At 63.4% G+C, this 13,067-nt stretch overlaps 1 protein-coding gene across 1 annotated transcript; it reads right to left on the bottom strand.

The window, feature by feature from the left end:
• Nucleotides 1-214: 214 nt before the first annotated feature.
• LRPAP1 (LDL receptor related protein associated protein 1) lies at nucleotides 215-12,523 on the bottom strand. The gene is made up of 8 exons (XM_028087587.2): nucleotides 12,276-12,523; nucleotides 8,515-8,659; nucleotides 5,948-6,072; nucleotides 4,815-4,935; nucleotides 4,360-4,518; nucleotides 3,264-3,346; nucleotides 1,673-1,849; nucleotides 215-551 (listed from the first exon to the last, which is right to left on the bottom strand). Exons 1-8 carry the CDS (start codon nucleotides 12,489-12,491, stop codon nucleotides 489-491), a joined length of 1,089 nt encoding a protein of 362 aa, XP_027943388.1. The 5' UTR covers nucleotides 12,492-12,523; the 3' UTR covers nucleotides 215-488.
• Nucleotides 12,524-13,067: the final 544 nt, after the last annotated feature.

Here is a 13,067-nt window from a genome sequence, read left to right as displayed (position 1 = left end):
CACCAGTGGGGCCGCTATGAGCCCGCCCCAGGCCTGTGCCAGAGGTCACACCTGCCCCCGAAGTTCACCTCCACCCCACTCTCGCGGGTCAAACCAGGGGGACTGTGGCCCTGGGAGGCCCTCGGCCCCGCCCCGTGTCATGCAGCAGAGAACACAGGGAGTGGGGTGCGGGGGTGGAAGACGAGCAAGATGCAGACGCAGAGAGACCACCGAGTGACAGGTCAGATCACTGACGATTTAGACCGTATGACGTGTTTTTAGAAGACACAGTATTGCAGCGGCAGATTCACGCGAGTCTGAGGCACTGCTCATCGGGCACCCAGGGGGTCGGAGCAGTTCTTCCGCATGCAGGATGCCCGGCTAGTCCCCGCCACACCTCCCCCAAGGTCCTGTTCCTGCCCAGCGCTGCCCCAAGCCCCCGGGCCCGTGCTGAGGCGGACCGCTGGCGCCCGGCTTCTTCTTGCTTTTTCCGGCGGGCTCCTGCGGCCTCAGAGTTCGTTGTGGCGAGCTCTGGAGATGCGGCCCGACAGATCCTGTAAATGCTTCTTCACCTGAAAACAGGGCACAGTGTCAACCCAGCCGCCATCTGCCCAACATCACGATACACACGGTCTTAGGAGGAAAACTCCTGAGCTCCTCGCTTTTCTCATTTGCATGTCTGCCACCAGGAAACAGTCAGGAATCAATCACACAAGTAGCTCCACACCAACTAGAACATCAGCGCCTGCTAAAAACCAACCGCGGGGGGCAGAGGACACAGGGCCGTTTCCGCAGAGGCGGGGAACAGAGATGCCACCTGGCTGGCCCCCGCCGCCGACGGAGCCCGGCGTCCACTCCACACGCGCTCCTGCCACAGCAGTGAGGCAGAGAGCACCCCGCGCCTGCCCCTTCTCCGGCACAGCCGGACTCCCCTCTGCAAGTTCCCACCCCGCAGCGTCACTCTGGAGCTGACCTCCCGTGCGGGGTGCTTGCCTTCTCCCCGACCGGCTGGCTAGACAGGCACGGACCCACACACCCCTCCTCTGAGGCACTTCGGCCTCGTGTCACTTTAGATTTATGTGTTTGAATGGCTAGCCCATCCCTGTGGCTCCAGAATCAGACACACAAGAGGGTCCCTCCTCCCTTGCTCCCTCTAGAGAGGGACCCATCTCATCTGTTTCCAGATTGTTCCGTGTGTCCTTCCGCCCCTACCGCCAGCCCCTCACAGCGTCCATGCTGCTCCACCGCTTCTTTCCCCCAGCATGGTCCGACCCCGAACCTCTTCTGCACGAAGAGCCCGACTTCTGTGCCTGTATGGGCACCTGATTTGTGGGTCACCGCGAACGACCTGACCAGCCCCGGAGTGACCCCATTCTGCTCAGCCCCCTGCCGCCGCTCTGGGACGGTCTGCATTCCCACGAGGGGGAACGTGGCCTCCACACACACCACACGGGATTCTCGGGACCGTCCTCCTGTGCGCACGCGCACACGCCACAGCCACTGCCTCACATGCCCACCCGGTGCCGGGCCACTGGGCTGAGGGCACGTGCTGGGGGCATAGGTCCCACAGCTCTGAACAGGCCCGGAGGGGATGGCCCAGCCCCTGTGGGAGCGGACCAGGCGCCACCTGCCGTCCGCAGAGGAGGGACCGGCGCACCCGCGGGGCCGGGGGACATCGCGGGGCTGCGCGCACCTTGTAGCCCAGCTCCTTGGTCTTCTCCTCCAGCACGGCGTACTTCTCCTTGTTCCGGCTCACGTGCTCTCGGTCCCCGAAGCTCTCCACATGTTTCAGTTTCTGGTGAGAGATTTCCAGCTGCTTCTGGTAGTGGTTGTGTTTTTCAATTTTGGCTTCAAAGTGCTTAAGCTCCTCCTAGAATAACGTTTCAACAACTGAACGTCCCCCAACGGACTCTTTGTGCCACTCTGGGGTCCCCAGCAAACCTCCCCACCCCCTCAGGACACGGGTGGCCACCGCACACCTGGGGCTGGGCGACAGGGCTCAACGCGGAGGCAGGGCGCTACCTCCTCGGAGGGCGCACACCCCGAGCCCCTCACCGTGCGACCCGTCCAGGACAGCTCCAGGGCGCCATCCCTGCTGCCCCCGATCGTGCAGCAGCGCACGTGGAAGGAGCGCACCCCTACCCGCCAGAGATTCCGCCACAACAGGACGGCTCCACGCCTGGCACCCGGCCTGCCCCTCCCCCGCCCCTCGGTGAACCTGCTTCCCTTTCCCCGAGCCCACATCCAGCCTGACACCTGGGCTGGGGCCTCAGCCACAGCCGCACTGCACTGTCCTCTCCCCTGTCCCCACGGCCTCCTGTCATACCTGCAGCAGCCACCACCTTGGGGAGGCTCTGCGGCACTGCCCTTCCCGCCCCTCCTGCCTGCACGGTGTTCTCGGGTCAGTCCCGCCGGCCGGGCCCCCGCATCCCGGTCTCGGCTGAGCTGTGACCCCCCCCAGACCTCCAGAGCAGGGCTGAGTGGCCTGCCCAGGGGCCACGAGGGCCGACAACACGCATCCCTCCGCACTGGGCTGCGCTCCAGACAGATGCTGATACAGGGACCTCTGCTGGCCGCCCACTGCTGTCCCTGCCGCTGTCTCCTGCCCTGCGGCCCCGCTTCTCCCGCCTGCCGGTGACTCCTCAGAGGCCCCGTCCCTCCACCACACGGGCTGTCCCCCTTTCCACCCTCCCTGCCCCCGTGACCGTGGGCCCAAACACGGCGCGTGAGCTCCGCGGTGGCCTCTGGGACCCACATGCCAGAATGACCTCTCGCTCCACAGGCCCCAGCTGGAGCCCCCATGCCGGGCTCCCGTCTTAGCCGACGGCAGCCATCCGCCCACACCCTTCTGATCCCTGACCCACTGGCCTGCAGCAGCCTGGTTACAGCACGACCCCCATGAGGCAACACTCTGGCAACTCAGAGGCCCTCCCCTCCAGGCCTGCTGCCAGAGCCCCACGCGGGGTCTGCTGTTCTCGACCCGCATGCTTCTGCACCAGCCCTCCGTCCTCACACCCCGCACATCCGAAGCTGAGCAGACGCCCCTGGAGCCAGACCCTCCCTTCACCGGAGGCCAGCCCCGTCCACAGAGACGCGAGCACGGCAGTCCCCCACAGCCACCGGCCAGCACGGCAGAGGGATGTAGGGTGCAAGGAAAAAGGCCCGTGAACACGCTGATCTGCCACTCACACTGCGGTCCAGAGTCTTTCCCACATTAGTACGAAGTTCAACGGAAGAGATGTTGCCAAATAACGTGAGCCGGCGTCACCCAGCCCCTTCCTTACCCGGAAGGACTCCAGCTCCTTCTCAGTGAAGTTGGACGACTTGGCCAAGTCCCACAGATCGATCACTCGGGGTTCCTCGAACTCTGGCAGAAAAGCAAAAGCAGTGCCGGTGACTGTGTGGTGGCATCCCGTGAAGCCCAGGGGCCCTGCCGACACCGAGAGTGTGAGCGTCCGGACACACACACGGGGATGTGCTGTGCGCTCGCCCGCACGCGTCTGGGTGTCGGAAGCAAACCGAGCATTGTTCTCGCGCACGTTCAGTCTGTGGCTCAGGGCACCGCTGAACCTGGCCTCGGCGACACGCTCACCGGCCCACGGTACCCACCAACATTGGCCCGCACCTCTGAGAGGGAGGGGCCCACTGCAGGGCCACCTTGGTGGGGGAGGGGTGGTGGGAGTCAGGGGACGGCAGGGTTCCTTGGGGCTCTGGGCCAGGACCGCCAATCTACCACAGTTCTGGGCGAAGCTTAGGCCACTGCCCGTCCTTATGGCTCCAGAGCAAAACCGACCACACAGAAAGGACCCCTTGACCTGAGCCAGCACTCCTGAGTGGACGCGGTGACGGGTGCCCACCTGGGCCACCCACCTCTCCGTCCCTGCAGGAGAGTGGGAGCAAGCTGGTCGGAGCTGCCCACCCATGGGCATGCCACTAGCTCCCAGCTCCAACACCTCCTCTCTCAGCTTAGCCTTTCCCGCCCAGGGCCCTCCAGGGGCTCGTGGAGAGTGTTCCGGAAGGACTCGGCAGACCACGGGAGAAACTGAGGAGCTGGCTGGGTGTGGCTCCTGGAAGGGGGTGGTTCGGGTGGGGAGGGGCAGCAGCGCAGCGGGCAGCCGCAGCACCGTGTCTCCTGACCTGCTGCATCCCCAGGCACAGAAGCATCTGCCGCATCCATGCTCCGTAAGCTCATAAGAACAGGTGAATGGGTAAGAAGCCAGAGAGAGAGGGCAGCCTGGCAGAGAGAGCTCCTGAACACGGGCTCTAGCACGGGGCCCGGGGTGGGAGCGGAGCAGACAGCGGCCCGCCACGGGGGGCCTGGACCTCACCACGGGATGGCGTGGGACACACAGCTGTGATGCCTGAACGCAGGGTGCTCACCGGCCTCGGCGCCATAGCCCTGGTGGCTGACTTGGCGCAGGCGGTCATAGCCCTGGTTGATGCCCCGCAGGCGGTCCTTGAGCTCTGCATGCTTGCTGTGCAGCACGTCCTCCTTGACGCGGCTCACATCAAAGGGGCTGATGACGTTCTCCTGGATTTCTGTGCCAAACAGGCGCCGTGAGCTGCCGCCAGAGACCCCCCTGCTGGAGCGGAAACGCCCCGGGCCGACCCCGGTGACCCTCCACCCCACCTCCCGGTTTGCTGACTTCCTGAGGGCAAGACCACGGGTTGGGGTGGCATCCGTGTCCGTCACAGCATCTGACCAGCACGCTCGTGTTGAGAGAGGCGCCCCCATGAGCCCCCCACAGGGGAGTCCCAATCAGAAACTGGGTGGACACGGAGGGAGGGCACCCCCCCACCCCTGGGCCACCTGCAGGAGGGCGGGGCGGGGGCACCTTCGGTCCTGCTCAGTGTCTCCAGCAGGACGTTGTACTCGCGCACTTTCTCCTTGTGGTGCTGAAACTCTCGCCGCAGTTTGTCCAGCTCCTCGCTGGAGAACTTCCCCGAGGTCTTCGCCTGGGAGGAGTGAACACACTGCGAGCCTGCCCACACCCCAGGGTGACCCCCTCCAGGCCACTTGCCGCAACTCCACGGGAGCCGCTGCTGAGCACCCCCTCAGATCAGGCAGGACCCTCGCTCCTGCAGGAAACGCTCAGTGCACTGTCATCTTGATGACCCTTTAACTAGGGGCCGTAGCAGGACCTGCGGCCAGGCTCCACGGAGAGGTGACAGCCATCAAAGTGTGGGAACAGCACGATCCCCCCCAACTGGGTGGGGCAGTGTCCCCTCCCGGGAGGGACCTCAAGCCAGTCACCACGTGGTCATCCACCTGCCCTGCGGGGCCATGTCCTGACTCACAAAGGACGCAGGTCCGGGGCTCAGTCTGTTGGCCACAGGTCCCCTCCACAGTGGACCCGCCCTCCCTCCTGCTCCAGCCCCACCCCTTGGACGAAGGACGATGGGCTGGTGCGAGAATTCTGTTTCTCGGGCCCACTCAGTGTGGTTCTGGGGGATTATGGGCTGTGGAGTGAGTGACGCTGCCGCCAGCTCAAGCCACCACCTGGTCCCACAGCCTGCCTGCACCCACCTGAGGTTTGCACCGCACAGGAGATGAGATGCTGTGAGCCCAGCCCCCACACACCCACCCTGCACTCTTGAGCACACCTTTCTGAACCAGACAGCACACAGGCTCTGACCCAAAACTAAGTGGACACCGTACAACACACGGGCCACCACTAGCCTGGCTGTTTACAGATCGTCCAGCCCATTCTGGTCATTCGGAGCTCTAAGCGCTCCACGCCACACAGAATTCCTTCTCCGAGAGGGCAGAGAAAGCAGGGAAGGCAGGGAAGCCTCATGGGAGGGACCACGACCACAGAAAAACAGCCTCGTGGTTCCAAGAGGAAAGCTCTGCCCCCCGAGACCCTCTGGAAATAGGCTCCTACGCAGAAGCAGCCCCTAGCAGCCCCCCTGAACTCTCAACGCTAGGGGGCACATTTTGGGGCTCAAGGGAAGCACTGGGGAGTACCTTGTGCCACAGTTTTTCCAGCCTGGGGTCCTCCAGGCTGTCCTCCTCGACGGGGTCACTGAGAGAGTTGCTGCTCACGGCCCGGGCGTCCTTCCTCCCGTCCAGGCCGTACTTGGCCAGGATCACTAGGAGGGACACAGGAGGTGTTACTCCAGTCCCGGCCACTGCCTCCTGGGACCCCCAGGCTCTGCACTCCAGACACACGAACAGTCCCAGTCCGGGGTGGGGGGTATGAGCCCGGGGAGGAGCAGCAAGAGGGGTGGAGAGATAACTAGCTCATCAGGCTTTGCCTGGCCCCAGCCTTCCAAGCCTGCGGCTGCACCGGACGCCCTCAGAGGGCACGTCACACTCGTCTCAGGGTGCGTTCACCAGCCTGGAAGGCAGAAGGCTCTGGATTCCAGCCGTCTGGGTTCAGCATGAACCGGAGCCAGAAACAAACACTCCAGCTAGGAGAAGCCCCCCAGAGCTGCAAGCCCAGCCTCTTCTAGGCTCGCTGAGGACACTGGGCCCGACACTTCCTGGGCGTGCGCTTGGGGGACACCATGGTGGACAGGGTGAGGGTGACCGGCCTGGGCAGCAGAGCAGACGCATCCTGAGACAGAGGCTTCTGCATCAAAACTGGCCCGGACAAGGGGGCCCCGATGTGGTTTGTCTCCCACGGTGCTGGTGCGCAGCCGGGGGGCCGCCCTGCCGCTGAGCCTAGGGCAGACCTAGTTACACCTGGGCCCTGCCTTTCATGTCTCCATCCTGGTCTGACCCCACACGCTGTGGTCCCCTCGGTGTGGCTCGGCCTTGCCAATGGTCCTGGGGTGGGAGGGGGCTGAGGGGCGTGGGGGCGCACAGGCCACATCCAGGAGACAGCCAGCTGCCCGCTGAGGGACAAACGCTCAAGAGGGTCTGCTGTGGCGCTCCAGTTCCCAGTCTCTGGAGTCTTCTGCCGTGTCACCCTGGCACCCAGGAAGCCCACACCACCCAAGCAGAAAACAGATGGCTCCACTCGGAACCCGGACTCCTACACTGGGCCGGAAGCCATGCCCAGGAGGATATGGGCTGGCAGTGGGAGTTCAGGGAGGGTGTGCCCCAGGGAGGGAGACGAGAGCTGGCTGACCCCTCTATGCCCTCATGCTCCCCAGTCTTGGCCCCGCGCCATCCACTGGGGGCCGGTTCCTTCCAGAAAGAAGGACATACAAAGGATTCTGGGTCCCTCCAGAGCCTTCTTTTCTCGGGGGTAACTCTAGGTCAGGCTCCTGTCCTGGCCCTTTGGAGTGGCCCCCAAACATTCCAGCTGGGTGCAATGGTCCCGCATCTCTGTCCACCTGACCCTTCTGCTATCTCGTCCTGTTTTGCATGTGTCTCGTCATATTCTAGAATGAGGCCATATGAAACAGCAGTAGACCTATGTCCTCACCCCAGAAGCAGATACACAATGTGACCTGAACAACACGTAGGTGTCTCATGAGGTCTGTAGGTAAGGGACGCAGGGGAGCTGGGGAGACGTCACCAGCTGAGTCAGAAAAGCCTGGATTCAAACCCTGCTGTGCTCAAGTGGTGACTATGGACAAGCCACTCACCCTCTCTGATCCTCTGTCACCTGTCTGTGACTAGGGACAAGTGCCTCAAAGAGGCCTGAGTGGACGTACAGCATTTCGTCTCAGGAAGGGACTCCCGTGACCACAGACAACGTGCACTCCACGGGGTGCCATGTTCGAGGCAGCCGGTGTCTGGCCCCATGAGCATGTGGGACGGTGGCTGGGCTGCAGGGCGGACTCTGGGTCCAGCCACACCTGTGGCCACTGAGCCGTGGCTACTCAAGACCCGATGCTGGGCTCTGTGGGGAGCTACAGCAGGCTCATATTGGCGAGGATGTGCCCGCGTGCCGGGGCAGGTGGCAGGCCAGGGCGCCAGCAGGTGGGATGGGGACGTGACTTCTACTCTCCACTCTTCACTACAGGATGACAGCAAGACCCGTCCACACGGGAGCGGCCCCCCAAGACGCAGCTGAGGTGGAGTGCACGGGGGTGCCCGGGCAGTGAGCTCGGAGTCCTTCCCCGTGCCTGACGCGTGCCACAGGAGGGTGGTGGAAAAGGGGCGCCCGAGGACCCCGTCCTAAGGACGCATGTGTTTTGCATAATGGGTGGCCGGGCAGACGGGTGCTCTGTCTTGAATACCCACAATAACAAGCAGCTCACTACTTCCCATCTCACCACATTTCACTCTGTTAGAAAGTTATTTCCATTACAGATGATCTGAAATCCGCTTCCCTGTAACTTCCTGACCCTGGGAACATCCCTAGGGTCTCTTCCAGGTGCCCTCGGGAGACGGCGTGGCCCCGGCCTCCCTCCTGGGCCAAGTCACCGCAGGGCCCTCAGCTGCTGTGCGTTACTGCACCCAGCACCCGTCCTGACTCTCCCCATAGTCGGCCAAGAGCCTCGCAAAACAGCCCAGCAGCCGTGGCTGCGGCTGGTCGCTCCTCGGAGGTGAGCCACCGCACAGGCTGCAGCAGGGCAGCCCCGCTCCCCTCCCGCTCCCCACCGCGGCCCCCCTCCGCGCTCAATAGAAAAAGATACCACTGAGGCTGCGCGTGACTTTGGCCTGCTTCTCTCCATCTTCGTCGAGACCCTCGGCCTTCAGCTTCTTCCAGGCGAATTCATCCCTTTCCTGCATCTTCAGATCCGCATGGAGCTCGGACAGTTTCACGGGAGAAAGCTGCAGCTACGGAACGAGAGCAGAGGAGGCTGACAACCAGCCCCAAGACGAACCAACAGCATCGCCAGGGGACGGCAACCCCGAGAGGGGCGACCAGGAGACACCACGGGTGGGCAGGGGGACGCAGGGTCCTGGCCAGGCAACATCCCACACGTGTTCCCGGGCAAGACCCTCAGGGGACTGGCACACTGCAGGGTTACGGGGAGCCTGCTCTCCAGCCTCTCGCTCTAAGAGGTCCACGGCAGGGCATGATCTAGAAACGCCACGTCCGTGAGGCGCTGCCAGCCAGCAGCGGCCTGAGCACGGGCTGCCAGGTCCTCTCGCCGAGGCCACCTGTGGCCACAGGGCCAGCTGCTGCACCAAGACGCCCCAGGGACATTCGTGGGGCCCCGGGTATCGGGGTGTGATGACGGAGGGGTACGAGCGCTGAGCATGGGGGGAATCCATTACTTTTTCCTGCATCGTGTAAGTATGGTAAAAAACAAACCACGACGACTGGAGGATGGCGGACTTCATTATGACAAACTTCCACGTTAAGAAAAGATCAAACCAGTGAACCTGCCTGACAATGCCCTCATCGGCAAGGGACTCGCTAATGACACAATGACAAGAGGCTCTAAGTGCGGTGTCTCTGCCCCCTGACCCAGCCCACGAAGAGGTGGGGAGGGGCCTCGGCTTCAGGCCAGAACGAGACCTGCGCCTGCGGTAGGTGGCCCGAGGCTCTGGGAGCCAGCCCGAGGCCCAGGGAGGCCGAGAGGAGACTGGGTCCCTGCTCCCGCCTTTCCCGCTGACCAGTGTCAGCTGAGCCCAGACCAACGGGACAAATGTGCTTCAAGCTGGTCCCCTGGACCAGAACATTCCACCAGTCTTCATGTGGCTGCACCTGCCGCGGCTCCCCGGGCGCCCAGCAATACTGTGGTGGGCTGCTGAACAAGCTACAAGATTGAGCAGCCCCCTGCCAACCACGCAGGGTGGGGAGACTGCGGCCAATGTGCTTTTTAGGCTAAAAGGGTCATCGTGGTGACCCTGACCAGCTTCGGCTAGGCCTCTCAGGAGATGCCCAGAAAATCTGGGCCCCATCCTTTACCAGCTTGAAAACTAGTCAGGGAAAGTTCCTCAGGAGTAAAAAGATAGCACCGAATGAGTGGCAGGGCCTAGGGCAGGAAACTGTTTTAATTCTCTAGAAGCTTCTTCGATCCTGCTCCATGGGTCTGCCCCTCCTTTGCTGGCTCTCTGGCTCTCCTGGGGCAGGCGTTTGTCTCCACAGTATCCCAGCTCCTACTACCTCTCCCGAGCCCCAAATCCTTCCTTTCAAAGCCTCTTGCATGCCCCCACCTGGACGCCTTAGGCTCCTCAATGGCACCCAGGCTGACATAGTCCCACCTGCTCTCCTAAGCTCCATTCTAGGCCCCACTGTCACCTGGAGGCCCCCTGTGGGCATTACCAGGACTCTGGGGAGGCTGGGGCTGCAGCCTCACCTGACCTGTGGACTCCCCAGGGCGGAGGAGCTGCACAGTGGTTTGGGGCATGCTGATTTCCCAGGAAGGGCAGATAGGGCACTGGGTGACGAGGAGTTGGGAAGGGCAGACCGGCAGTCCGCCCAGGATGCCAGGGACACAACACTTAAGCCCAGGCATCCACAGGGTCTCTCCTCTGTAAGCTTGCGGCCTGTCTGCATCAAGAGCCACAGCCAAGGACAGGGAGGGCCCAGCTCGCGGCTCTGCCCTCTGTGGTTAGTGTGACACTGCATCGGCTCCCGGTTCCCTCTTGGGGACCGCGTGGGGGAGAGGACCTAAGTGTTCTCTGACTGCCAGCTAGTTCTACCATCGGGGGACAGATCTGAGGACCTCACAAAGGTCCCCACTCACCTCTTACTTTCTTATCTGTCCACTTCCCCAGGGCCCTGGGGGTAGTCAACGTGCCAGCGTCCAGCCAGGAGCCCATGAGCTGCAGACTCTGGTGCCCACCTGTTACCGTTGCAGCCCCTGAGTCACTGCTTCTCAGGTCTGAAGCCCCTGGGGGTCTGAATTACACGCTGCATTGCACAAAAATCAGTCCTTCCTCTGAAGTGCAGAGGCCGGTGAGTCCAGCGCGGGGGATGCCAGCCACCTGTGGCGGCCGGACACAGCAGCCGTTGTGTGCCATCGAAAAGGACGCAAAGACACAGCTCCCGGGCAAACACTTGGCACTCCCTCTCTGGATTTCTTCACTCTCTTTAACTTCAAGTTAAATGTTAATGCCTCACACGAAAAGAACTAGTTAGTAGAAATCAAATACAGAACAGAATCTGTTCAGTATTAAACAGTCAGGTAAATCATCAATAATGGACACAAGCAAACACGCAGGAAGAAACCACGTATCAGAAACAAGGGCTATGGTGACAGCACACTGGGTATGGATGGTTTCACAGGTGGATGCTTCATTTCAAACTCACCAAGATGAATGCATTAAATATGTACAGTTTTTCTATGTCAATCGTATCTCAGTAAAGTGGTAAAACAGTCCCCGGGAACCAGGGTCCAAAGCCTCTGCCTCCAGCCGCGACTCTGCACTGGGCAGAGTGACTGTGTGCAGAGCACAGTTCGGGGAGGCCTGCCCCCATGTGGACACTAGAGAGCCCCTGGGAGACCGTGAGGCTGAGCCTTCCACGTGGGAGCAGTCTTACTGGCACACGGGGAAGCAGCGCCAAGGACAGAACAGGACAGGGGCCCCGACCTGCCCTTCCTAAGTCCCACCTGGAGCAGAGGAATGCGGTGGACAGAGAACACAGGAAACACCATCTCCCCTCCTCTTCTGGCCCTCCCACGTCCAAGGACAACACTGCAACACATTCTAATCCCAAGGTCAGGGTAAGAACCGACAGGGGCTTGGGGCCCACAGAACCGGGTGTGTGAGAGCTGTGCACCCCGGTGCTGCGAGCCTGCTCAGGATGTGCCCCCCAGCCCCGTCCTGCGTCCCCCACCGGACACCAGAACACAAGGCAACCCTGAGCAGGGCAACAGCGGCCAGAGGCGATCAGCGCGCACCCACTGAGAAGTCCTGCGACGGCTTCACTCAGTCCCCAAAGCTCTAAGGACAGCCCTTGCGTCCCCTCCGCCCCTCCCCCGCCCCTGTCCCCTGCTCGGCAGTCTTACGACACCGCAAGATGTCACAAGACCCACAGGACCAGGCAGAAGTAGCCCCGGCTGCCGTCCACAGCCTACAGCTCTCCTAACCACTTCTACCAAACAGCAACCGGGTAATCTCACACCAAGTCAAGCCACCAAGGGGCATAATGCAGCGGCGGCTCCCAGGACCCCGGGTCGGGTCCCTAAGACCGGAAGGACCCCCGCCCCTAACCGTGGCATCTGCATACCAAGGCAGGGATCACAGCACCAGCCTGGGCTGTGACCCCGAGACGGAAGACCCAGGCCCCATCACCCTGGAGATACAAGACGCGCGGCCCCGCGGCACCTCCCCCCCGGGTCACAGGAGACAAGGGACGCCCCGGGACCCCACGGTCCCCGAGGTCACAGAAGACAGAGGACGCCCCGGAGCCCCGCGGCCCCAGGAGACAGGGGATGCCCCCCCCCCCCCCCCCCCCCCCGCCCCGCGGCCCCAGGAGGCCCTGGCAGCCGCTCACCCGCTGGGCCTTCTCCCATAGCTGGTTGAGCTTCTCCATGCGGAACTCCCCGCCGGGCTCGCGCTTCGGCGGCAGCTCGGGCTCGTTCTTCTCCCGCGAGTACTTGCCGCCGTGGCCCGCCGCCGGCCAGGGTCCGAGCAGCAGCAGCGGCAGCAGCAGCAGGAGCTGCGGCTGCGGGAGCCCGCGCGACCCCGCTCCGAGCCTCGGCGACGCCATCTTCCTCCTCCCACCGCCGAGACCCCGCGCCTCGGGCCGGAGAGGCCCCGCCCCCGGCCCCGCCCCACCGCGCGGCCTGCTGGGAGTTGTGGTCCCTCCCCGAGCGGGCGGCCCAGGCGAGGCCGCCAGCGGACTACGAGGCCCGCCAAGCCCCGAGGAGGCACGTGAGCGTTTCCTAGGCAACCACGCCGCGGCCTCGGGATGCCGGCGCCTCCGGGTGGGCCGGGGGCGCTGGGGCTGCCCGCTCTGGGATCGCGAGGTTGAGGGAGGGCCCCGCCGGGACTCCGGACTCCGGACGGCCGGACGTCCCCCTCCCTCTGCCCGGTGGGAAGAGTAAACCGTTCGGGAGTCGGGAGGGTCCGGCCGAAACCTTGGCCGTTTCCTGTGTCAGCGGCGGTGATAGGGAGCCTTCCTTGCCGCTGTGGGCTGCGGGCGGGTGGCCCCTGCTATAGGCACTGCGTCCCTTGACGGAGGAGGACAGGCTGAGTCCCGGGCGGTCCCGGGAGTCTGGGCCTTCTCACTGCCGCCCCACGGAAGCTTTCCCCCAGGACTGGGGAGCGGGGTGGGGGGTGCGTG

Source organism: Eumetopias jubatus, unplaced genomic scaffold (assembly GCF_037043125.1).
Source record: "Eumetopias jubatus isolate StellerSeaLion01/CBP00866 unplaced genomic scaffold, mEumJub1_p1.0 scaffold_2, whole genome shotgun sequence".
Lineage (NCBI taxonomy): Eukaryota > Metazoa > Chordata > Mammalia > Carnivora > Otariidae > Eumetopias > Eumetopias jubatus.
The sequence above is the reverse complement of the archived record's forward strand: the minus strand, read 5'-3'. Positions and strand labels throughout refer to the sequence as shown.

Coding starts and splice junctions, on each gene's coding strand:
- LRPAP1 (XM_028087587.2), bottom strand. CDS start 12,491: ATGGCGTCGCCGAGGCTCGGAGCGGGGTCGCGCGGGCTCCCGCAGCCG. Junction 4,936..5,947: donor TGGAAAAACTGTGGCACAAG/GTACTCCCCAGT, acceptor CACTCCTCCCAG/GCGAAGACCTCGGGGAAGTT. Junction 1,850..3,263: donor AGGAGCTGGAGTCCTTCCGG/GTAAGGAAGGGG, acceptor ACGTTATTCTAG/GAGGAGCTTAAGCACTTTGA.